Source organism: Diadema antillarum, unplaced genomic scaffold (genome assembly GCF_040938485.1).
Source record: "Diadema antillarum isolate AM-2024a unplaced genomic scaffold, OU_Dant_1.0 seq00001792_RagTag, whole genome shotgun sequence".
NCBI lineage: Eukaryota > Metazoa > Echinodermata > Echinoidea > Diadematoida > Diadematidae > Diadema > Diadema antillarum.
In genome coordinates, this window is record NW_027272470.1 from 27188 (window position 1) to 54092 (window position 26905).

The following is a 26905-nucleotide window of genomic DNA, read 5'->3' on the forward strand; positions in this document are numbered from 1 at the left end:
GTGTAGAAGTTTCAAACCTCCCATGTAGTGCTATTATATAAAGCAAACAGAATCAAAATTGGCTCATAAATGACAGAGAAGTAGCAAATTGAAGATTTTGATCACACACGGACGCACACACGGACACACGGACGGACGGACGGACGGACGGACGGACGGACACACGGACGGACACACGGACACACACACGTACGGAGCCCGTTTCATAGTCCCCTGCTCGAACTCGTTCGGCGGGGACAAAAAAAAGAAACGCATAAGCAAAACACTGTGCATTAATATCCTCACGCTCTCCTTAGGAAGACCTATGTTTCATTAACCACAGATGTTAGCTTTTTGATAGTTCCGCTGGTTCCATCCAGCTCCACAAGGTCACCTGGTATAGATCAGTAAAAAAGATGACAATAAATCCCCAACTTCAGGTTGGCTAAAAATGTTCAGGTTATTACTGTCACATTTTTCAAACCACAAGCCACCATCACACAGGCTGCTTCCATTTGAAAGTACTCTCAGTAACAATGACAGATCTATAGCATATCAATTCAAATTTCAACTGCACTAAATGCAGAGGTTAGGATGACTTCCAGCAAATTATTCTTTGAAAGTTTGAAATTTTTTGGGGGGCTTCTACCTCTGTTCCATTTAACACAAGACCATCAGAATGCCTTACTATCACTTTTAGAATAAAATAAGGTAACAGTTCTTGCTTGAATCCATTGCGAATAGAATGTGCCCTAGACTGCATTTGTGCATAAATTTTGTCTCGTTGGTAGCCTCACTTTGCTGTGAACAATCATGAATGCACATAGGATCAATAATTAGTTGAATCAAGAAACTGGAAAACAAACTCTTTGTTGCGACGTTTCGCCAAATATCAATTGGCTTCTTCGGGTGAATATTTCGCCTGAAGAAGCCAATTGATAATTGGCGAAACGTCGCAACAGTGAGTTTGTTTTCCAGTTTCTTGATTCAACTAATTATTGATCTTGTACTTCGACTGGATGAATGAGAAGAATTTACATCAGTTTATGAATGCACATACTACATACAAGTCTGTAGAAATAAGTGATTCAGTCATTAAAAGTTAGCAACAATTGGCTCCACACTAAGTAGTGCTACCTAGATATAATTTGATGTTGCTACACAAAGCTGTAATTTTTGTTATGATGGAGGGTAAAAGAAAAGAGAACAGATAATTTGTTACCAAAAAATGATAATCTTATCATAATGATAACTTCTAATCTTTTATCATATGTATAAATATCAAGTAATTCTAAACAGATTAAACAGGCAACATTGAGAAAGTGCATTTTGAGCACCTAGTGTAGCTGCTGTCGCTACTAGATGATAGTGCTGTGTGTACATGAATGTGTGACATGATTTTAACCAGGCATGCATGTAATCTGGATCTGAGAACATTTAATTTACATTTCTAAGAAATTCAAATTTTATTGAATGATCAAAAGGAGTACATTATTTGTGTGAATTTGAACATAAAAAATGGCGGGAAAAAGGAGGCTTTGACCTTGCATTTTCAATGCTAAAAAATGGAGTGAAATTGAAACTGGACACTCTCATGTATTTGACTCCACACTCCTAGTATCATTGGACGTAGATCTACCCCTGAACACTGCTGGCAGTGCTGCTACTACGATAGCAACCAATGCTTACATACAGTTACAGTTGACTATAGCAGACCACAGACAAGTTAACAATGAATAGAAAGTAACAGTGATTTTTAAAATTTGATCACAAATCATACTGAGGGATTATTTTTTAAACAAATAGGTTATGTTAAATGTTTAATTTATATGTAGATTCTTGTGAATTCAGTTAAACATCATCTGAACCTCTCTTTAGAGATATAAATCATATCCAAACCCATTTAAAATGAATACCATGATAATGTTAAGCAAAATAATATCTAATCCATGTTTACAGTGTTTGCAAATCAGAAATACAAACAGAATGAATTACCTTCTATATCACCCCTGCTAAAATTGCTAAACTTGCGTCTTTAAGTAAATGCTGCTGTAGTGCAAAGAATTGTGACATTACATGTGAATGTACCTCTTAAAGGGAAATTTACCTCAAATACATATGTATATACAGTGAATGCAAAAATATCAGTAGTACACATTAATGAAGTCCAGTGGCAGATCCAGGGGGTGCACTGCGTTTAATTTTCGACTGCAGTGGCACCAGAAAATTCTGTGCCCCCCCCCCCTTTCTCCTTGGATCTGCCCCTAAAGTTTGTTCTAAATTTTGGTTTAAAAAAATAATAATAAGTAAAACAAGGAAAAGTAGAAATTACGCGGAGCGTAAAATATGTCCCCGCCAGAAGTAGCATTTAGTAGCAAAATGTACAATATCGGTAAAAAATCAAGGTCAAAGGTCAAAGAAGTCAAAGGTCAATATTCTGAGTAGAAGTTTTGAAGCCCTCACCTAGTGCCATCACAAAAAACAAACGGAATCGAAATTGGGTTAGAAATGGCGAAGGAGTAGCATTTTGTAGCCAATGTACAATATAGGTCAAAAATCAAGGTCAAAGGTCAAAGAAGTCAAAGGTCAAAATTCTGTGCAGAAGTTTTGAAGCCCTCACCTAGTGCCATCACAAAAAGCAAACGGAATCGAAATCGGGTTAGAAATGGCGAAGGAGTAGCATTTTGTAGCCAACGTAAAATATAGGTAAAAAATCAAGGTCAAAGGTCAAAGAAGTCAAAGGTCAAAATTCTGTGTGGAAGTTTTGAAGCCCTCACCTAGTGCCATCACATAAAGAAAACGGAATCGAAATCAGGTTAGAAATGGCAAAGGAGGAGCATTTTGTAGCCAATGTGCAATATAGGTCAAAAATCAAGGTCAAAGGTCAAAGAAGTCAAGGGTCAAAATTCTGTGTAGAAGTTTTGAAGCCCTCACCTACAGACTGTAGTGCCCTCACATAAAGCAAACGGAAATAAAATTGGGTTAGAAATGGCAAAGGAGTAGCATTTTGTAGCAAAATGTACAATGCAGGTCAAAAATCAAGGTCAAAGTTCAAAGAAGTCAAAGGTCAAAATTCTGTGTAGGAGTTTTGAAGCCCTTACCTAGTGCCATCACATAAAGCAAACGGAATCGAAATCGGGTTAGAAATGGCGAAGGAGTAGCATTTTGTAGCAAAATGTACAATATAGGTCAAAAATCAAGGTCAAGGGTCAAAGAAGTCAAAGGTCAAAATTCTGTGTACAAGTTTTGAAGCCCTCACCTAGTGCCATCACATAAAGCAAACGGAATTGAAATCGGGTTAGAAATGGCGAAGGAGTAGCATTTTGTAGCCAATGTACAATATAGGTCAAAAATCAAGGTCAAAGGTCAAAGAAGTCAAAGGTCAAAATTCTGTGTAGAAGTTTTGAAGCCCTCACCTAGTGCCATCACATAAAGCAAACGGAATCGAAATCGGGTCAGAAATGGCGAAGGAGCAGCATTTTGAAGCAAAATGTACAATATAGGTCAAAGGTCAAGGTCAAAGGTCACAACTGAAATTCTGTGTAGAAGTTTCAAAGCTCCCATGTAGTGCTATCATATAAAGTAAACAGAATCAAAATTGGCTCATAAATGACAGAGAAGTAGCAAATTGAACATTTTGATCACACACGGACGCACAGACAGACAGACGGACGGACAGACAGACGGACGGACGGACACACGGACACACACACGTACGGAGCCCGTTTCATAGTCCCCTGCTCGAACTCGTTCGGCGGGGACAAATATCCATATTGACCTATTACTGGCATAAGTTAAGTATGGTCAGCATCAAGGTTTCAAAAGTGTGTGTGTGTGGGGGGGGGGGGCACTTTTGGGTTTCAAGAGCTAACAAGAAAAAAAAAGGCCTTCAGCACAACTGCTGGTGCCACTTCTGGGTTTCTTCAGATGACAAGTAAAAAAAAAAAAAGTCTTCAGCCCAAAAACAAAGGCCTTACCACACTCGAAGGTTTCATTCTTTTATTTTCTACTGCTACTTCCGGGGTAAAAAAGTGGTTAGAGGGGAGCCAAAGTGGTAACACCCTATGTAGTCCTTTGTATAGGTGTGAAAAAGTTGATAGTATGAAGGACAAAATAAGACGAAAACAAATGTGTATAGAATATTCACACCATCTAAACCATTCAAATTACACCTTACACCATTTACCTGTTTGAATGAATCAACACAACTACCATTATATTGTACGAGTCAGAACAAAAATGTAGCATGTATCGTCTTTCTGACAGATGATATGGAAAATTGTTGACTCCAAATGCATTCAATCTTACCTGACTGGAATGAAGAAGTAGCACCTTTTGCATTGACAACGCATGGTATACCATACTCTCTTGCAACCACAGCACCTTTAAAAAAGAGGAAAAAGTTCTGAGTCTCGGATGTTTTCTGTGACAAATTGATTGTGAGATGAAATGATAAATGTCAGGAAGGGATCATCACCAAAACACAACTGAAAAGCTAGAAATGTTCTCGGCATTAATTTTTTTTTTTTTTTTCATATTGGCGCAGACGCCCATTTTCTTTCACAAACACTTTCACAAACAGTCACTAGCATTCAATGTATAGTGTAGACATGAATATTTGTGTGCCTTTTAATTTTCACGAATTTAGGCTCTCCCAAAATTAAAATACACATGAATATTTCTGGTTTTACAGTATCACATATATCACTGTTGGCATTGACATTAAAAAAATAATCAATCTGGGCATGAGCTGAGCCAAGGTTTCTTGCTAAATCATCAAATATTTCTTTTATGGTTGCCTGATACATACAAGTAAGTCGCCAGATTATGTTTCATCCACTTGAAGTAAAGAGAATGGACATTGTAATAAATGTACAATGGAGGAAGGGAGTGTACAGGCCACTATGATGCTTGGTAATTTTAGAAACTTATTTTGCTGAATGGCTCGTAGAAAACAGTTACCTCACAGCCATGAGAGGTCTTTGCAAATATTGCTACATGACCTTATGGGTGAATGCTTTCTGAGTGACAAGAGAGCAGCCATTTGTTGATCATTTTCATAGACCCCCATCCCAAGAGATTTTTATGACAGAAACACAAATCTTAGCAGGTATCTCATGAGCATGGCTTGAGCTGTGTGTTTCCTGTCTGTACCATGTGGAATGAGAGCTTCTGCTGAGTGTGTGGGTGCAAAAGTTTGCAATTAATGTGTTCACACCCAGTCACAAGAAAGTTGTATGCTGTGCATGATGGACGACACACGAAGTCGCCAGATGATGAATCATCGCAATAGCTCGTTTGGGCCTTTAGCTTAGGTGAGCTAAAAAAAAAAAAGCATTTTGTCAAGTGCATTTCAGACCCAAGTTTGATCTCAATTGGAGAGGCAGTTGGAAAGATATTTCTGTCACGTAAATCTTTCAGGGAAACCCATGATGGGTAGTGGAGATATACTGAATGGGCAAAAGATGAGGGACAGATGCCAGGGGGATCTGCTAGTCCCACCTATATATGCCTTTGTCAGGTGATAACCCCCCCCCCCCCTAAAAAAAAAAAAAAAAAACCATTTGAACTTTTTAAGGAATTTTTCAAGCATGTGACAAAGATACTTAAAAACTAGGCAAACAAGGAAAAGTAGAAATTACGTGGTGCGTAATATATGTCCCCGCCGGAAGTAGCATTTTGTAGCAAAATGTACAATACAGGTCAAAAATCAAGGTCAAAGGTCAAAGAAGTCAAAGGTCAAAATTCTGTGTACAAGTTTTGAAGCCCTCACCTAGTGCCATCACATAGAGCAAACAGAATCGAAATCGGGTTAGAAATGGCGAAGGAGCAGCATTTTGTAGCCATGCCATGTACAATATAGGTCAAAAATCAAGGTCAAAGGTCAAAGAAGTTAAAGGTCAAAATTCTGTGTACAAGTTTTGAAGCCCTCACCTAGTGCCATCACATAAAGCAAACGGAATCGAAATCGGGTTAGAAATGGCGAAGGAGTAGCATTTTGTAACAAAATGTACAATACAGGTCAAAAATCAAGGTCAAGGGTCAAAGAAGTCAAAGGTCAAAATTCTGTGTACAAGTTTTGAAGCCCTCACCTAGTGCCATCACATAAAGCAAACGGAATCAAAATCGGGTTAGAAATGGCGAAGGAGTAGCATTTTGTAGCCATGCCATGTACAATATAGGTCAAAAATCAAGGTCAAAGGTCAAAGAAGTCAAAGATCACAATTCTGTGTAGTAGTTTTGAAGCCCTCACCTAGTGCCATCACATAAAGCAAACGGAATCGAAATCGGGTTAGAAATGGCGAAGGAGTAGCATTTTGTAGCAAAATGTACAATACAGGTCAAAAATCAAGGTCAAAGGTCAAAGAAGTCAAAGGTCAAAATTCTGTGTACAAGTTTTGAAGCCCTCACCTAGTGCCATCACATAAAGCAAACGGAATCGAAATCGGGTTAGAAATGGCGAAGGAGTAGCATTTTGTAGCAAAATGTACAATACAGGTCAAAAATCAAGGTCAAAGGTCAAAGAAGTCAAAGGTCAAAATTCTGTGTACAAGTTTTGAAGCCCTCACCTAGTGCCATCACATAAAGCAAACGGAATCAAAATCGGGTTAGAAATGGCGAAGGAGTAGCATTTTGTAGCCATGCAATGTACAATATAGGTCAAAAATCAAGGTCAAAGGTCAAAGAAGTCAAAGGTCAAAATTCTGTGTAGTAGTTTTGAAGCCCTCACCTAGTGCCATCACATAAAGCAAACAGAATCAAAATCGGCTCATAAATGACAGAGAAGTAGCAAATTGAACATTTTGATCACACACGGACGCACACACGGACACACGGACGGACACACGGACACACACACGTACGGAGCCCGTTTCATAGTCCCCTGCTCGAACTCGTACGGCGGGGACAAAAAATCAAATTTGTCCTTACCATGGGAAATGAGACCTCCACGTTCCGTCACCAATCCCCTTATAAGGGGGAAGTAAGGACTCCAGCCAACATCAGTGAACACCACAATCAGGATGTCTCCTGTCTACAGAAAATATTGGACTACAATTAAACCTCATGCTATGCAGGAGATCATGCTATTCATAGTCATTTCATGTTTGAATAACTGTATTACCTAACACTATGGATGACTCCTGTCAATTCAGAACAGAACAATTTTAATGACAGGGTTAATTTCATATATGGTTCCAAGCAAAACTCCATGAAAACTGTTACCTTTTTCCTATATATCTACAAACAATACCACAAGGGTGCCTCACTTTATCTGGAGAAGATATTAACCCGTTGAGGACGGTTTGATTTTGCTACTACATGAATTTCCCATAGACACTTGCCTGAGTATACTCAGGACTCGTCCTCAACTGGTTAACAATCAAAACCTTTGGATCTTTGGGGCATTGCCTCGTGGCTCTGCTTCTTGGTTAAAATCTAAATAAGTTTGTATATATTCTATTACCTAAAGACGAGCCATTTTAAATATCAATCACTTAATCTTTCTCTTCTTTTTTAAGATGAACATGCACATATTATATTTTTTGTTTTTTTATTTGCCCTCTCCCCACCACACTACCAGCACCACTGTAATAATACACTAGTGTACATCTTATTTTTTTATATCAGTACACAAACAACAAGTTTGGGTCCTACAGTTGTATGTAAAAAAAAAACCCAACAACAAACAAACAAACAAAATTGGATATGCAGGCTTGCAAGAGATGTTGAAATGATTATGTGGATAATATTTAGCAAAAAAAAAAATAAAGAAACAAACAAATAGATACTGTGAATACAATACCTGGATCAGACCAGCATCCTCTAGCTTGGTGACAACCTTGGCAGTCCCTTGCACTTTCCCCTGGCACACTGGAAGACCTGAGTTTAGATAAAGAAATGGATTAATAGGGGATATGGTGTCTTAAGGGTAGAAGGAATAAATGTTAGTTTTAAATGAAATGTACTTCTCCCGCAACCTGTTGATGAGATGTGCACAAAGGCATATAATTCTTCATGCTTTCTAAAGGAAGTAGATCAAGTGTGCCTTCAATATCAAAGAAGAATTAACCTTTTCTTTTTAATTCTGTTATATTTTCAGATTTTCAGAGTGTTTTACAAATCTTTTTGCATCATTAAATCAACATGTATCTTGAAAAAATAAGAACTTGCTAATAGTATGTGTTCTTCTCCATAAGGATAATACAATCCACAGCATCAACAACAACAAAATCAACATCGTATTTGTGTTAAAAATGAACATCACCGAGGAGCAAGTCTCCTTCATCTTAGGGAACAAACACTAACCTGTCAGTGTCACAAGGGCCGATGTCTTTGCTTGTACTTCAATCTAAAATGGAAACAATACAAAACCTGAGTTTTGACAAAATTTGCATGCTACTAATGAAACATGCTGCATACCTAAATTAGACTACAATCTGAAAGATCAGAGATAGCTATGATAATCAAAATCAGGGGCGGATCCAGGAATTCCGAAAAGGGGGGCCTTTACAAAATAAAAGGGGGCGCATGTGCCCCCCCACCATTTTTTCTTTTCATTTGTTTTGTTTTAACAAAAAATAAAGGGGGCGCACGCCCGGTGCGCTCCCGCCTGGATCCGCCACTGAAAATGTAGAAGTTCTGCAAACTCATGCCGTGTACTTTGACTGCAGTACATTCCCTTCTTTATCCTGCAAATGGATTTTAAATGACTGTATAAACACTGACCTATTACTCTTGCTGTCAAAGTGTAACTATCATAATTCATTAGTTTTGAGTAATGTATTATTCTTTCATGCATACCCAACCAAATAAAAATAATCTATTGTCTTACATTCAAATTGAATGCATAGCAGAAATTTTACAAGGCAGAGTTGCATAGATGTTATATTAGGAGTAAGTTGTCATGGCTCAAGTAGTGTAACACATGCAAATGTATGACACACATCTTGTTTAGCCTATTGAGGTGTGTGTATGCATCAGTTTTCACTGAGATAATGACTGTGTATTCTTCACACTCAACAAAGTGCAACACAAACTGAAAAAAAGACTAGATATATCGCTACGGCGACTGATATGCCTCCCCCATAATGCATGGTTCTCCTAACAGGTCTATAGTACAGTGTCTTGACAATGTATGACAGTTTCACACAACTGGTAAAATATTAAAATGACAGGTTTGACACAAATGTGCTGAATGTTCACTTTCCTAGAACTAGGTTCAATTGGATGAATGATTAAAATGTCAGAGTGCAGGTATTTGGGGAACTGATGATTTTTACTTGACTTTTGACCCTTTTATAAGTCTATGCATTGAGTAATTTTCAAGGTATTGAGAAAAAGTATAATTTCAGTATCAAATGGGAAAATAGCATTATCTAAACCTGGCCTTTGACCTTTGACCTCACAGTTCCAAAGAGAATCACTGTTAGGTTGAACATGCATAAATATGTAAGTTTCATGATGATACCTTGAGTTACTTTTGAGATACGGAGGAAAAAGTGCAATTCAGCACTTTCACTTGACCTTTGACCTTTTGATCTTTGACCTTTTGGCAAGAAACTTCCCACAGAATATATATTGGGTAATACATGTATACATCAAGTTTAAAAAAAAAAAAAAAAAACTTCAGGCATTGCATAAATATAAGGAAAGTAGTGATATTTTGAGGAGTTGACCGTGACCTTTGACCCCCTGACCTTTGAACCATGACCCCCAACTTCATTAGATAATCACTGCCCATTGGAACAAGCATATATACTAAGTTCCATGCAGATACCTTGAACCATTTGCGAGATATGGAGAAAAACATGAATTTTCAACCTGTTTTTTCACAAAATAACCTGTGACCTTTGACCTTTGACCCAGTGACCCTAAAATCCAAACAAAGTATTATCCCCCCAGGTTATACCCTCATTCCAAGTTTGATGTAAAACCACCACACAGTTCTTGAGATATCGACAAAAACAAAACGGGACGGACGTACGGACGGACGTACGGACAACCCGAAAACATAATGCCTCCGGCCACTTCGTTGGCGGAGGCATAAAAAGTATACAACACTGTTAGCACTAACACAGCATTTAAAAGAATTACATATCAGTACTTTCTGGGAAAATCATAAAAGGTATTTTTAGACGTGTCTGCATTCAAGACCAAAGATGTGGAAGTGAATAGCAGGCACAGGTGAGACAGATTTGAATGAGGATGAAGAGAGTGTAACTCACTGGCTGTGGACTTCCTTTGAAGATCTCTGGGAAATTGATGGCATTCTGGGATGGGAGAAGTTTCCTACGACGTATCGCTCTGTTCATGGCAGAATAAGTGGGATAACATTGAGTATCAACTTCCTTTTCTATTTCAATTCTCCTGATCAGATATCCGGGTATTAAATTTCTCTGTCAGGGAACCTTTGTTAATGTGCAACAATTTGCCTAATTTCACTACCACCATCACTTCTTACTGGTATACTGTTAAACCACAAACTTTTGCAAACGGAGCCAACAGCCTTTGTCACATCATGAAACTTTCCTAAATTGCCACACGCAATCAATGCATTGTGTAGATAAAAAATCTTGCATGCATTTCATTTTTCAAGAATTTTGACTCCTCATGAAAGTCACAAAAGTTTCATGCATGCTAATATTGGGGTTAACTGGGATAGGCCCTAATTGGGGAGATGTATACAATTTTGCAATCTAAGAATCAGAACTTAGATTTTAAAGAAGATAAGTATGTTGATTTTAAAGGACAAGTTCACCTTCATAGGCATGTGGGTTGAGTAAATGCAGCAATATTAGTAGAACACATCAGTGAGAGTTGGAGCAAAATCGGACAATCCGCTCAAAAGTTACGAATTTTTGAAGTTTCTGCTCACTCACGGCTGGATGAAAAGACTACTATAGCTTGTGATGTCACATGAGTACAACGATATAAAGGAAGAATAAAGAAAATTCAACATATTTCCATTTTTCTCGCATAACAAAAGAACACTCGACTTCTCTCTTTCAGAAGGCAGGGGGAATGATATTACCCTTAACATACGTCAGTAGGAAGTCGAAGAAATGTGCACTTTATTCAGAAAGTAAAGTTTTGTGAAATTCTTGTTTATTTTCCTTATACAGTTGTACGCATGTGACATCATACACTGTAGTAGTCTTCTCATCCAGCAGTGACTGCGCAGATACTTAAAATATTCATAACTTTTGAACGGATTATCCAATTTTCCTCAAACTTTCACTGATGTGTTTTACTAATATTGCTGCATTCTCTCAATCCTTACGTATATGAAGGTGGACTTGTCCTTTAACTACTGGTATTAGGTCATAACCACAACAATCCATCTCCTTTGCTGCCATCTCTGCAACTGTAATGAACAATTATATTCTTCACCTCAGTAAGTATTCAAAGGCAATAAATTTCTAAATATTGCAATTATAGGAAAGGCTGCAAACACTAATAAATACATTTGACCCCCTCCCCCCCCCCAAAAAAAAAAAACACACATATTCAAATCAATATATTTACGTACAAGTGTACATATACAGTACTATACAGTAATGGGCCAGCATTTGTACTTTAAAACTTCACCTTTTAATAATGATATAAGTGACCCTTTCAGAGCTGTGATATTCACTCTCTTCATTCTACTCACTTTGAAACCAATAGTGGAGATCTATGCTTCAGAAGTAGGCCTATCTCTCGATGGGTCAAAAAGAAGATTAGGTCCTTGTCTGGCAGTCTTCCCTGGAAATAAAAGCATACGAGTTTTTTTTTTTTTTAATCAATAAATACAATAAACGCAAAATAAAAAGGGAACCTAAATCACTGCATCACGGGAAATTAACTTTTAATCATTATTGAGCATGTTTGTGTAAGCATATCTACAGTATTATCATATATTGATAATAACATTATATTACGCTGTTGTCAAACAATTGGTATATCACATTAATTACTTGCAGTGTCTTTGCAAACAGTTTGGTAGTTCCTATACATATAATGAGATTTAATGATTATTTCTTGACAGAAATATATCATTCATATCAAGTGACATTATCAGTACTTAAAACCTCTGCAAAAAACAAAAAACAAAAACAAAAACAAAAACAAAAAAGACAACATACTAACATACAACATCTAATGGACACTGTCAGTGAGAGATATGATATGGGCGATGGTTTGGTTGAAAATTGGAAAATAGTACATACTAAGCACACTGAATCAAATTTTAATAAAATCACATTTTTCACCTGAAAGACACAATATTGTAACAGACAGCAGCCGGCAGTTCTGGATAAAACTAGTATCAGTCCCATGCAGTAACAATTTATCTCTTTGTTGAAATTAAGGACTGAAAACCTGCTTAAATTTCTTTCATCTGTTGTGTGCTTTCTATAGATTATGGCTTATCACAAATATAACACTTCATCTTTTTTCTAGATACATGAAGAATAAGTATGATATTACAGGTGGTATTCCTATTTCTGCAAAATAATGACAAATCTTATTTTTGAATTCTTTTCATGTGATAAGAGAAATCAAATTACAATTACCTCCTCCAGCATCAAGTGGCCAAGCTTCCAGTAACCTTCTTTCAGGTGATTGTGCATCTTGACTGCCAGAGACTGACATAAAAGACACAAATATTAGGCAAACTGATGACTGTCTGAGCATGTTGATTTCCACACATCACTCTCTACTAAGAGATAACATGTTGTATTATAGAATGGGTAGCGAGAATCCTGCGATCTGATTGGTCGAGAGCTATGCGTTGATTTTTACTGGCCGCACGCTGAGTCACAGTGGTAAACATGTTATCGTGCACTTTTCAAGAGTACGCGTACTTGTAACAAAGGTTCGCGGCACTAAGCAAGCGTTCGCGCACTCAGGTTGGCCATGCGTCCAGTAAAAACTAATTGCACGGCGGGCCGTGCGTCCAGTAAAAACTGATGCATGCTCGTTTACGGCAAGCCAAAAGTAAATGCATCCAGTCATTTTGTCATCAGGTAACATGATAGAAAAATGGGTTTTTGGCAAGAAAATTACCCATTCTATAAATCAGATGACGCACATGTCTTTTTGTGCGTCAGTCGGAATATAGTGTGCATGCGGTAACTATGGAATTAAGCCTAAATCCACTCGGCTTCGCCTCGTGGGTTAAGCATTCCATAGTTACCTTATGCACACAATTCCGACTGACGCACTCAGACCTGTGCGTCATTTGTATACTATACAACTGTTTGCTTCTGTCAGTCCTTTCCTTGCAAAGTTATCACAAAACACTTTTAACAAGGACAGCAAATTCTGTGCTCAGAAACAAGAAATAGAATTATTGCAAGTAGTTATGCAGCATCCAACATTTTGTAGCAATTTTTCCAGAGCCTATGGATTTTGCCTTTCTCTGTCTACATAGCCTTTCTCTAAAGTCCCCTTTATAGGTTTCTTCCAGCCTGTGAAACAGCAATGTGGTGGAAGTGACAGAGCTACAGTATATTCCTCTGATCAACCAAATTAAAGTTAGGCCAATTAGCATTTTTATGACAAAATGTAATCATTACACGGAAATGAGTTAATTCAAACTTGTGGTTTGCACTTTTGCTGACAAGTAATTTACATCAAGATGTCAAAGTTTTATCTTGGCAATTATCGACATATTTCTGTCCATATAAGAGTGAGTAATAGAATGGAGAAATAAAGAAGAGCTCTCTACCTTTCCCCACTCTCTGTGTCCAACAGCTTCACGTGTCTTGGGTATGAAGTACCGAAGAATCATTCTATACACACACACATAATGCATAGTACAATTATAAACTTATACCCTAAAATACATTTTCTTTGTGTCCCCCCCCCCCCCATAAGGTATGGAACATCGAGATACCCAATAAAATATACTTGTATATATTACAATTTTCATGATATCTGGTAATATATAATAAGTTATCACTCTGCCTGACAGTTGGTCAAGATTGTGAAAATGATTCTGACTGCTCACAATAATCTTTGCCAGTTGAAATTTACACACTGTCAGATCTTAGCATGATGCAAGTCAGAGAATATGAGACATCTTCCTCCACAGACCACACACTAAGTAGATATCGCAGTTTCTTCACTGGTAATATTTCAGTGCTCTCCTCTGATTTGATCGCTTTCATTGAAGGGCTCTGTGCATAGGTGGGTTACTGTAAAACCAGAAATGTTTGCACACAAGAAACTTTTATGAATTTCACAAGGACCCAAGATTTGTGAAAGTAAATTGAATGTGAAAGTGTGTATCTACACAATGTATTGAATGCAAGGGTCGAATCGCAAAAGTTCCATACCGCAAAAAACAATATCAGCTCCAATTTGCAAAAGTTTCACGACACTAATGTTACTGGTCTTACAGTACACTGGCCATTACAAAAGATGCTTAACTCCTGGAAATTGAAAAAAGTCTTCTGTGCTACCTATGCAATTTGAAACTACATAATTATTTCAATCAGGTTTATAGATAGAGTGATAAATAGATTCATCATGCTTTTCTGGTGTGACATGCTCTATCAACTTGTATCTTTCTAACTGATGAAACCATATTCTGGCCCCCACTCATGTCCAGGTCAAGTTTTAGGGTATTATAGTAAGTTAATATGGAAATGGCATTAATATTAATGGAAGCGAGAGAATATTAAGAAGAGGGTTGAAGGTTGAGGTGTGAGTTTCTTCAATTTGTCTCCTATAAATCGCACGACCATAATTACCTCTCCATCATGGTAACTGGCACCTTGAGCTGCTTCAGGGTATCCCCCACACTCAGTTCTTTCTTGGTTCGACCAACATCTCTACCTCTGAGCAGGGACTGTAGACAGGGGAGTCAAAAAATGTAGATGAAAGTGGGAATGAACACTAGCATTCATACATGACATGCACATGAATTAACACAATTTTAATTCAATTCAATTCGCGTTTATTTCATTCAAACAGATAAAAAACATTCAGACAAGGTATATAAATAAACTAAAATTGACAATACAAGTGTAACAGAATGTGGAGACAGCAAGAAAAACAAAGTTTTATGAGCAGCTGCCACCATAACAAAAGCATTTATAATAAAAGTCATATTAAGTCGAACAAATAAATGTGCACAGAAATTAAAACCAAAGTAATTAAAAATACATGTTTTACAACAGACACATAAAAAGACAAAAAACAAACAATCAACAAACAAACACAGAGTAATACTAATATCCGAATGCGTAGATTACTTTTCTTTTTCCAATAACAATAATTTAAATCTTTGTTTAAAAACATTTAAAGATGGACTCATTTTAATTGCCTGTGGCAAATTATTCCAAATTAAAGGTCCTCTATACAAAACAGAATATAAACCAACATTTGTTTTATTAAGAGGTAAATGATAATTCAGAGGATTTTTCAAACAATACGAGTCAATAACACTATTTAACTGAAACAAGGACGAAAGACTCGGGGGAATGCAATTTTTAAAACATAAATACATAAATACACAATAATATTATGATTATTCAATTCAAAAATATCTAAAACATTACATTTCATAAAAAGAGGTTTAGTGGAGGCAAGATAATTGGCGTGACATACAATTCTTACTGCTTTCTTCTGCAGACAGAAAAGTCTGACCATAGAATAATTTGATGTATTTGCCCAAGCAATGTTACCATATTGAAGTTTACTTAATATAATAGCATTATAAATCATACATAAAATATTGTGAGGAAAATATCTTAATTTGTATAAGATACCGATACATTTAGAAATCTTATTACAGACTGAATCAATATGTTTATGCCAAGATAATTCATTATCAATAATGACGCCAAGAAATGACAATGAACTCGTAATTCTTGTAAGATTGTTATTCATATAAATTGCTGAATTCTGTATATTAATTTTCTTATTAGTAAAAATCATACATTGAGTTTTCTTCACATTCAAAACTAATTTATTCATAAGAAGCCAATCATGAATTTTTTGAATCTCTTCATTAAAACGTAACAATAAAATATTAGTATCATCATCAGACATAAGCATACTGGTATCATCTGCATACAAAATGAACTGTATTTTAATCTTTAACTAATTTTGACAAATTCTTATATGATATCTCAACACTGATGATATACTGGGATTCCTGTTAAAGTGAGGTCACATACAATGAGAATCCTCTTTTCATGAGGGAAGTTGTCTCATACCTAGTAACTTCTCATGTTATCCCATCAGAATTCAAAGTTTCTTTTATTGCGAGATAAATTTCAGGCAAAAAAAAACACCAAACCACCCAAAACAAACACAAAGATTAGTGCAGATATGAGGAACATTTTTGGTGCCGAACCAAAATCAGCGAAAGCCAGATAACCTTGTCTGCACTATCTTTGCATGTTGCAGTGACTACCGCCAGCGTCAAGTGCCACATACTAGTGTGCTTCGTATTATCTGAGTTCCGATTGGCGTAGTAGATAACGATGTAACAAAAGGCACCTACGTCCCGTTGTCACATGATTATTGTCAAATCTGAAACATTTGACAAGGAATAAATTTGTTTTTTTCTCAAATTAATGATTCTTGCATTTTTCATGTATAATTTTCAGTTATACTAAAAGGCTTTTTTTTCTCTTGCTGATAATACTCCAAGCACTTTCCTGTTGTATTTCCTGTTTTCCTGTTCATTCCTGCTTTTTTGTTCATCAATATTGCGTTGTACTTTACATGCAAATCTATAACAGCAGATGTTGATACAGTGTACATTTGAAACAACATCAATATTCTGTAGTAAAATTTTGGCCTCATGTATTATCTTTTAGTGATCGTGAATTCTGTAATCTCATTGGTCAATCAACCATTGAATATATCCCGTATTCCGTGATAAGGTCATATTGTGCGCATGCGCTAAATCCACCACTGAATATATTCCGTATTACATGATATGACGTCATGATATTACACAGCTAGCTGCACGTGTACCAAAGACGCTTAGGGAAGTGCGTGCTAATCCTGTACAAAACAAATGGACAGCGTGCGGTCCTCAAGTGTATTACGCACATAACCTGAGACCACTAGACGCTTGATAAACGACAACAGCAACCTCAAAGACAGCGTGTCTCAGGTGATGTGCGTCTTTGCCTGAGCGAGCTAGCTAGACGCGCTGTCTTTGCCTTTATATCTGGATACTGCAGTATATTATGGCGTCTACGTATTTGTATGCACGCATACAATAATCAGCTCGCGAGACGTAGGCCTAAGTCAACATGGTCATGGCTGACAGCCGGCGATTTCAACATCATTCACGAGGGGAAATCAGCGAGACGAAGGTTAGCACTTACACTTAAAAAGATGAAATCGTTACCACCTGCTTGTTCTTACGAAAAACAGGAAATATCTACGGTCTGATGCCATATTCCATTCGGCCTCCGGCCTCATGGAATATGGCACCAGACCGTAGATATTTGCCCGTATTTTGTGAACAAGCAGGGGGTAACTTATAGTATTACATGATGTGAGTCATACTGCCATACTGCCATATATGCCATACTGTCATATGAGAACAAACCAAAAATGCTTTCTTATATGTGCCTTGCTTGGAAAGGGATATTCTCTTGTACCACAAATTACCACTGACCTGGATAACTGGAATGACTGTCAGAGGCTGCATCTTCCATGATGGCTCCCTAAACTCTGACTGTAGAGGGAGACAATGACAGATAATAGGAGAAATATAGACAAACACACAGACAGATAGAGAGAGAGAGAGAGAGAGAGATGGATATACACAAGACAAGCAATGAGAAAATAGTCTTTGAGGAACTGAGAGTACACTAGTATTGAAAATTATATTTCAGTTGATTTGTCCAAAATTTTGCTTGTGGCATCCCTTTTAATGTCCATTGAAGTAGTGGTATTCTCCCTGAGTTCTGAAAAAAAACCCACAATATTTCACATAATGTAAATGTTGAGTATTTCATAATGATAAGACTTTAGCAAATTTTCACTTTGAACTGGCTTGAATAATCCAAACCAGTTTCAGATCAAATCTATGAAATTGAGAAGTAAAAGTACAGTCACTTATTTCCAATGAGCAAGATAACAAAATGTGTAACTAAACATAGATATATTTGCAAAATAATATGTCTACATATGTTAACATATATCTTAGTGTGTTTACTCTCATCTGTGAAATTAGACAAGGAAGGTTCTCAAAAATTTGTCCAGTAAAAACAACTGTGATGTTTCTTTTGTACAATTCCTTGCAGCTATGCAGATGCTTTATCTTTATTCCACCCATTCATATCAGCTTCATCTTTTGCTATAAACTACTGCTTGGGAGTTAACTATCCATTTTTATCATGACGTGTTCCCTAATTATTATTTTGAACAATCTTTTCAACAAAACCACATCTAAGAAGGTGATTCTTATGCTCCATGAAGCAAGTTAAAAGATGATTGTTCCAAATAATTGTAAATATAACTGTGACTGTAATACACATACACACACACCACATACACACACACCACATACATACACACCTCCATGGACTAGCAGAACAGTTAAATTTTTACATCAACCACCTATGATCAGGAATGCCTATGGCTTGGAGGGACTATCTGGTGATTTACTGCAGCCACAAGCAACATACTGATGGATGAGCAGACTTCATATTTGTGGGTCAACAGGTTTTACCCATATATGCTGATGAAGTTGTTGTTGTTTGTTTTTTTTAACCACATGATATGTATTAGTTTGACAAGGAAACTCTCTCACCTCACGGATGCACCTGTGTCCCTGCTGCTGAATGAACTGTTTGAAGACAGCACCAGCTGTTTGACTCTCTGGTGACATGAGCCATTCTAGCGCTGACTGTGGCTCCCATGCTGGAAAGGAGTCTGCCTTTCCCTCACTGATAACTGCCTTGGCTATGTTCTGATCAAATCACAGGAATAGAAGAATGACACAGGTATAAGCTCTAAAATTTCACTCATGGAGTTTTTGTGATGAGTATTTCCTTACAAGAAAAAGAAATCTCTCTGAATAGCATTGTATTCAGAATAGCATTTTTCCCACTGTGAATGATTAAGCCGTAAAAATAGCATTTAAAAGGTTTGTTACATTGAATTTTGTTGCACAAAGTGGTTCCCAATTATTGGGTGAGCACTGTACTAAGCACACGCCAAGAGCAAGACAGTACAAGACAAGGTGCCTACGCTAATGTAAACTTGAAAACACATACACACACAAAAAAAAAAATAAATGAATAAATGTATCTGACTGAGGACTTCAAAATGTGTGATACATGATGATATGCCAGAAATAATGTGCGAGGCAAGTGAGTAAAACCCATTTTTTCTTGAATTCACCAAAATGCCTGTGATTTATGTACATGCATGAATGCACCACAATGTGTAGTCAAACCTCTTGTCTTTGCAAGCAGATGTCTCATTGGAACAGCTGTGGAGTAGGGAGTGCCCTTCAGGTGGGCATTCCAGGAGGTGTTTTGTCCAACAACTTGGTCAGATAAATTTGCTCTCAGCCAATCAGATGCAAGGATTTCAGTAGCTTTTAACAGTTTGTCAGACAAAATATCTGATAAAACGCTTCATGAAATGCCCCCCTGGAGGTACCGTAAGTTCATGAAAACACCAGTTTGTCATAATGTAATGTATTTCTATTCTTTTTCATTCTCCAATCAGGCTCCAATATGGCTTCATTCACCAGACATTTAAAACACCCTCCCTTTTTTCTATTACATGTACCTTTAGTATCAAACACATAAACAGCATAATCTCTGTTGGTCTTACCTCCAGAGCCACAGGAACATCAGCACTTTTGACATTGGGACAGCTGGAAAGCATCATAGCCACCTCTGAGTAATGCACTGTCTGCCACTCTAAAGGAAGAACACAGAATTGTCTGTATAATATATTATACAAATATACTTTGCCTTGAGAGTTTCTGGTTAAAACTATGGGTAGAGGTGACTGAAAAAAAAAAAAAAATATATATATACATATATATATATATATTTCCAAAGGAAATAGTATCATTGGAGGCACATAGACCCATAGTTTTAACTGGCAATGCAAAACAGGCAGATTATATATTTTTTATATTTGAGCAAAAAAAAATTATACAAAAGAAGGGGAAAAGTGAAGCAAGAAGTCTAGTGGTGGATGCAATGCTGTGGAGGAATCCTACAATGACAGTATGAAGCAGGGCACAATGTTACAATTGCTTAGGATTCAAATCGGACCATCCTTGTTACTGTCATGAAGAACGTATATCTTTTTTTAACCTTCAAAAGTATCTAATAAAATGTAATACCACAAGGGGGTGCTGCTTGTGAATCTGGAGACAATCTTGTTCACTAGCTTGTACCTAACTTGGGATAGCACATTGATTAGAGTTACAATATTGTGGTATTCATGTTTCAAGCAGTAATATCAAAGGAGTAAACTCATCTGACAAACAAATCTGGGACTTGGTATGTCAAGTAGAATTCTAAAGAATCCTAGTAAAATTTACCACTGTGCAAATATCAGTTTGCATGGTAACTATTTGTCAAATGTTATTACAGTAACATAGGATGTTTAATGACTTCACTGTAAGGAAGTTACTGGATATATATTCACAACAGCACCTGTGATGATCAGAAATTGTGTTATAGCATTGGCCACATACCTGACACTGTTGTATTGTCCTGTCATAAGCATTTTATGAAATGCGTTATGTATCTATTATGGTATACACTCACTATTATGTTATCTCAGTTCTTTTTTTTTTAATTATCATTGAGGCTGTTTGTTTGGTTATCAATAAAACAGTGCATGCAACCTAACTCCAGCTTCCAGTCTGATATGTGGAGAGTAAATCCTATACATTACTATGCTAATATCACACCTATTGACATACATACTTGTCAAAGGAGCTCCTGCTTTATCCTACCCCGATGAGCCAAAGAGCAAAGTGCTGCATCATTTCCTTTCGATAATTCGGTACAGATGTATGCATCAAGTATGACTTTACACAATATGGTGCGTGCGTACAGGTAATAGTATCGGTTTTCTGAAAGTAAAACACATGCACATAGAAACTCACGGGCAGACCCTTTCGTCAATACTGCCATGAGAATGTTGCTGTAGGAACCAGAGATTGAACTGAGAAACATGGATGCCCTCCAAGCCTGAAAAAAAAATTATCAATGACAAATCATCAACGGCATAACCAGGATTTGATCTTGGGGGGGGGGGGGGGGGGGGGGGGGGGGGGTGGTGGTGGTGTTAGTATGCGAGGGAGCGAAGCGACCAAGCCTGAGCGAGTGAAGCAAGCAGGGGGGGGGGGGGGAAGGGTGTGGGAGGGGGGTGTCCCCTTCCACGGAGAGAACTTTTTGCATTTTTTTTTTCCACCTTCCAAATCCCCGGTCCAAATCTTGGGGGGTGGGGGGCGACCGCCCCCATCGCCCCCCCTTGGCTATGCCAGTGCAAATCATTATATTTACTAAATACATACACATACATATGTACATAACATGTACACACTGGTCCCCAGTTTAGCATTGACAGGAATAGCTGAGAATCATAATATCTTGATCAAAATGTATATAACGGAATTTGCTTATGCTTGTCATAGCATATATGTACTGGCAATTTAAAAAATAAGCGCAACAACCAACCTTATTTAGCCTTAATTCCAGCTATCTTGCATTTAGAATGTACATATGAGTCATATCATAATTTCTCTTCTACTTTGATTTCCAAGAAGAAATGTAAATAAAATTTTACTTAGCATAGTCCAGCTATGACTACCAAAAAAAAAAAAGTGAATTAAACATTATCTTACAGTTACCTCATAGACATCTGGTATTGTGCTGGATATTTCCTGGTACATCTCAGAGGCTGTGTTGTAGTCTTTCAGCTGGTAGGTCTCCAGCTTCTTCTCCAGGCGATCCACATCTCCCTTTGCTGTCCATATGATCTGGACAAGAGATTTGGCATCAGGTTCATGTGAAAAAACCTTTAGCACTCCTTGAACATTCCATGTAGCTTCTTCATTACTTTAATTTACTGCTCATGTTGCATATAAATTGAGGTCTATATTGGTTTTGGTCAAACACAGACATACACATTGTACTACATTTTAACCAATGCATAAATGGATTCTAGTATTGTTGGGTCTTTTTCTTAGCATCAGTTTCTTTCACATTATCATACAGTCAGGCAGCTTCATTTCAATTTTAAAGAATAGCATAGTGACTGCATCACATGGCTCCACACCTTTGGATCTTTGAAGTTCCTCATATTTGAAAATAACTTCCTTACATAATGATGTCTTTTCAAACACTGCAGTCCTACCCATATTTTTGATACTTGTTTGTAACAATATTATTCTAAGCACAATCCTATATCACTGCCTATCTGCCCCATTCCACATTACAAAGAAGTGGACACTTTCGTGTCATTGAGGCTTTATTGGCATAGGGCTAGGCCTGCTTTAGTTATTGAACTTCACTCGTGTGAAGGATAGCATTAATTGTGTACATATCTGAATGCCTCCAAAAAGATATTTTTGCTATAACACAGATGTCACATAGACATCTGCCCCAATATACTTGGGGCTAGTCTTCAACAGGTTAAGAATTAAATCTTTACCTTTGACTTGAAGCTTGTGCACCTTATAGTTGGTAACAGCTTCTCCTACTCATGCATACATACAAAGTGTATGCCAAGTTTCATTTGGATACCTCAAATGGTTCTTAAGTTACGCTGTCCACAAAGTCAATTACAGACAGAAGGACGGACCGACAAACCAAAAACATAATGCCTCCAGTGGCACTTTGTGGCAGAGCCATAAAAATCTACTATCATCTGTCATTCATTACTGCTTTCTTACTAGCAAGATGGATTGCACCTAAACCAATAATACATAAAAAGATATGCAACTGCACAAACAAAATCATATATCTAGATATATACAACATAAAATTGACTGGGTTATTGGATGGAAGAGGGCATACTCCACACTTCTGAGAAATGTCACATTTAATGATTTCTACATGGTTTATTTCACATGTGTGACTTTTTTATGTTTGTTACTAGTATATTTTACTTAATTATATAACTAGAATTTGGTACATTTCCTAGTCAGACTCAGACCAAACCATACCAATACTACAACATCTTTCACAATATTTGGTTTGCAGACAGGAAAACAAGGCTGTTTATTGTGTGTGTTTCATTTTGCTAATAAGGTTTATGTGAAGAAAAAATAGAACGTAAACTTGAATATGCTTGTCCATCTTTATATCAGCAATGTATCTAGATATCAACTACCACCTGGACAAATACCCCTGCACAACCCTTTCCTGCGGTAACTGTCCTGGGGTAATTGTCTAAGGGTTGTCCGCAGGGCAATTGTCCATGGAGTAGTTGTCCAAGAAACGCAAGGTACACAGACAACGGCACTAAAAATAACTTGGCAGCTTGCACATATCTGGCATCTAAAAGCATAATTCTTAAAACATGCAAGTAGGTACAAATGTTTAGTCACCAGAATAATTGAAAAGCTGGTCAAAATATTGCTTAAGTATGCATAAATAAGCTCTTTTTACTACAACTATAATCACAGAATAATGTATCAAATTTTGACTTTGTGTACAGGATAGCAGCTGCAACACAGAGTGACTTCAACCGACTGAAAAAGTAGGAGAGGGAGAGAAAGAAGATGCAGACGTTGACAGAGCATGAAGAAAATAGATAACAGTGTGGGAGAAAGAGCATGTCATATAACAAGTAAATAATGTATGAGGTGTGCACTTACATATCATAACAAGCTACCCTTCAGGTTGGCTATGGAAACTGTATAAGATTTAGTCTACGAGATCTTTTAACAAGACTGATACATATACATATATCCATGGATGAGTATACTTGCAAACTGAAGTATTAAGTCTTGTTTAATTTTGTAGCATATCCTAAACGTTTAAAATCCATCATCCCCTGAATATGAAGACCTTCATGTCTTGATAGGGAATTCCATCCATCTCCAGGGATGCAGCGGGAAAGGTAAGTCTTTAAGTCAAAAGTCTAGTTCTAAAAACAGCATTAGTACACATGTGTATTTATAAATCATACAACATTCAGCAACAGCACTTTCATAAATGAATACTTCAACTTACAAACATTTACTCACCCGTAACATCTTCAGTGTGTCAATAATCTGCTGGGTCACTCCTTTCCACTGCCCATGGTAGGACTCAATGTCTGCTGTTGTAAATTCTTCCAGAGTCTGAAAATGAATGTGATGTCTCCAGCTACTAAGCACAATATGGCAATATGCAGAAAGAACAAATGAAACTTTTTTTTACGATAAAAGATCATTAATCTATATTCCATATGCAACAAAAATTCATAAATATAAATTTTTACAGAAAATAGGTGCATATTCAACAGTACAATATACCATACACCAACTTTTATGCAAGTAATAGGAAACATTAAAAAAAAAAAATCAAAAAAAAAAAATTTAGTAGATGAAAATATCATGACAATGGACTGAAGTGATCATAAAATTACCTTTTAGCATCACATACTACATCACCATCAACACATTGTGAAATGAGCACTAAACAAATCACTGGCACAGACTAATAGTGACTTCCAAAGAGAATTGGCTTGATCTGTATTGATTAGCTAGGAATATGTATGAAAGCTGTGAATACAAAGTTAGTTCCCAGTCAGCACGTCTCAACGTTTTAAAACATATTCTGAAAGGGGATACAAAACTCTTCTCTTTGTTCCTGATAGCAGGACGTAGCTACCACTAACCTGACCAAGAAGGGCAATCTCCATCATATCCTTCTGCCCAACCGTCATTCCAGCAACTTTCTGTAAACATGGGAAATGATATGAGTGATAAACATATACTTCAAGTCTAAATGAATAATTGAGATGTGTTATATACAGACATTAACATTTCAAAAAGGGTTAGGGTTAGGGCAAGGCTTGACATTAGCAATGACACAGTGGACAGAGTCACATGAAATAGAAACGAAGCCACCACTTTCTAAAAGTAACGCATTGGTGGCCTTATCAAGCCAAAATGTGTGAGAGTGTACATGCTTCTTTACTGGTATGTGTTCTTCTTATCCAGACAAGGGGAGAATAACTTGTGATTCAGGGCTTGATAACTACATACATTCAGCTAGCAGCCGTGACCAAGGTTGCCATATTGCTGCTAATTTTTGTGGCCAAATTCAGCCAAGTTATTTTTTTCTATACGTCAGATAAAGATTTCATGGCTAAATGTAAAAATATAAGTAGGGAAACCCCTTCAGTGTGTTATGCGATCATTTATTAATATATAGTGCTACGAGAGAGAAAAAAAAATATAAATATGTATATCATTATTATTTTTATTATTATTATTATTATTATTATTATTATTATTATTATGCCTCAATTCAATGTTGTTCAGTATTGAAAATGTTGGACTTAGTGAACTTCATCAAACTGTATGGTACCTAAAGGCCTTTATCATACTTGCCAATTTTCAAATATACTTCTAATCATCATGGTTTAACATTTGGAAGTTTTACTAAATCACCTTAATTTCTTAATGATTTTCTTTTTTACTTCTCAGTCAAAGTACATGGTATTTCAAGCACTTTATTATACCTGCTAACTTTCACATTGATAATTACAATGTACTTTGGTTTATTGTATTACTTCAATGTTTCATTAATTCTTCATGTGCAACAGTGTAAACCCCTGAGTGCCAAATTATTCTAAAACTGCAATGTACGCATGGTTGGGAAAACATTCTGCTTTTTAGATCCATGTATTGTAACTCCTTATGAATTTCTGTTACACTGGATAAGCAATTAGCAAAGTTGTACAGAAAATGCAAAGTTGTGCAGTATGATGTATGTTTTGTGATAAATGTCTGATTATTTTTCTTTCAAATGGCCAGTAGCTTAAAATAATGGCGTGAACTTCTGCACAAAAACAGTGAGGGGAAACTTTGAATTTAATTGCAAATCAAATAGGGGCCACCACTTGGCTTTCACTCAGCATAATGCAAGCTATGTGTGACTGGAATGAAATCGCCACTGAAACTTTCACTATACTGCAGTATTTGGTGATTGATAAATCGGTTTTGGCGGGTTTAAGCGTCTGACTAAAATATGGGAACTTTGCCTGCCGGTGACTGAGTCCAGCATGCAAACATGGCACATAAGGTTAAATAATTTTTTATGTTTTTTGTTATCTTTTAATGCCACTAACACAGAAAAGTTAATGTGAGGGCCTTGGTTTGGGTGTGGGTTAGGATTAATTAGGGATAGTAGAGCCCAATCACCAAGCTCACACTGGCACAAATACTAATACTGGAAAAGCAAAATGACAGAAGAAGGCCCAAGACTCGAATAAAGGATGAATGAATGCTTGAAAGATCTGACAGCATGTATGACATAATGCATCATCTAGCATCACAAACAAGTATTGATGTACAAGATTCCTTTATTTTCTGTTCATGTCGTGAATCAGGCAAATTACACGACTTCCACATGAAGGAGGTGGGAAGCAACCTACTGCATTTAGATTCTACAGACCATACACCAAACAGTTGATGGATCTATAAAGTTGTTCTAGCATGGACTTGCAACACATACCAATTCACAACCCTGAAACGAATAAGCGTTTAGTTCAACCTCTACAAATCAAAAACATACTGATGCACACGATGGTAGATAAGTAAATGAATAAATAGATATATAATAGATGAATAATTGCTTTGATGACAAAAATTATTTTTTGTTCAAATTTAGGAAGTCTGCACATACTAAGCATACAACATCATTTTTATGGAAAAAAAAAGGTAGTTTTCATTTTTGAGTATTTATTTGACTAATGATAAATACAAAAC

At 36.8% G+C, this 26905-nt stretch overlaps 1 protein-coding gene across 1 annotated transcript in view; it reads right to left on the minus strand.

Annotated features, from left to right (window-relative positions):
• Nucleotides 1-278: 278 nt before the first annotated feature.
• Nucleotides 279-26905, minus strand: part of LOC139712322 (rifampicin phosphotransferase-like) — a 73155-nt gene continuing 46528 nt past the window's right edge. The window contains exons 26-42 of the mRNA XM_071624161.1: nt 24808-24867; nt 24173-24268; nt 21830-21958; nt 21083-21167; nt 19786-19874; nt 18752-18910; nt 17612-17671; nt 14718-14815; nt 13691-13754; nt 12534-12605; nt 11633-11724; nt 10206-10284; nt 8287-8329; nt 7784-7860; nt 6910-7012; nt 4288-4362; nt 279-373 (exon numbers count right to left, since the gene is read on the minus strand). Coding sequence (XP_071480262.1) covers nt 303-373; nt 4288-4362; nt 6910-7012; nt 7784-7860; nt 8287-8329; nt 10206-10284; nt 11633-11724; nt 12534-12605; nt 13691-13754; nt 14718-14815; nt 17612-17671; nt 18752-18910; nt 19786-19874; nt 21083-21167; nt 21830-21958; nt 24173-24268; nt 24808-24867 — 1452 coding nt within the window. The 3' untranslated portion in view covers nt 279-302. The remainder of the gene's footprint in view (nt 374-4287; nt 4363-6909; nt 7013-7783; nt 7861-8286; nt 8330-10205; nt 10285-11632; nt 11725-12533; nt 12606-13690; nt 13755-14717; nt 14816-17611; nt 17672-18751; nt 18911-19785; nt 19875-21082; nt 21168-21829; nt 21959-24172; nt 24269-24807; nt 24868-26905) is intronic.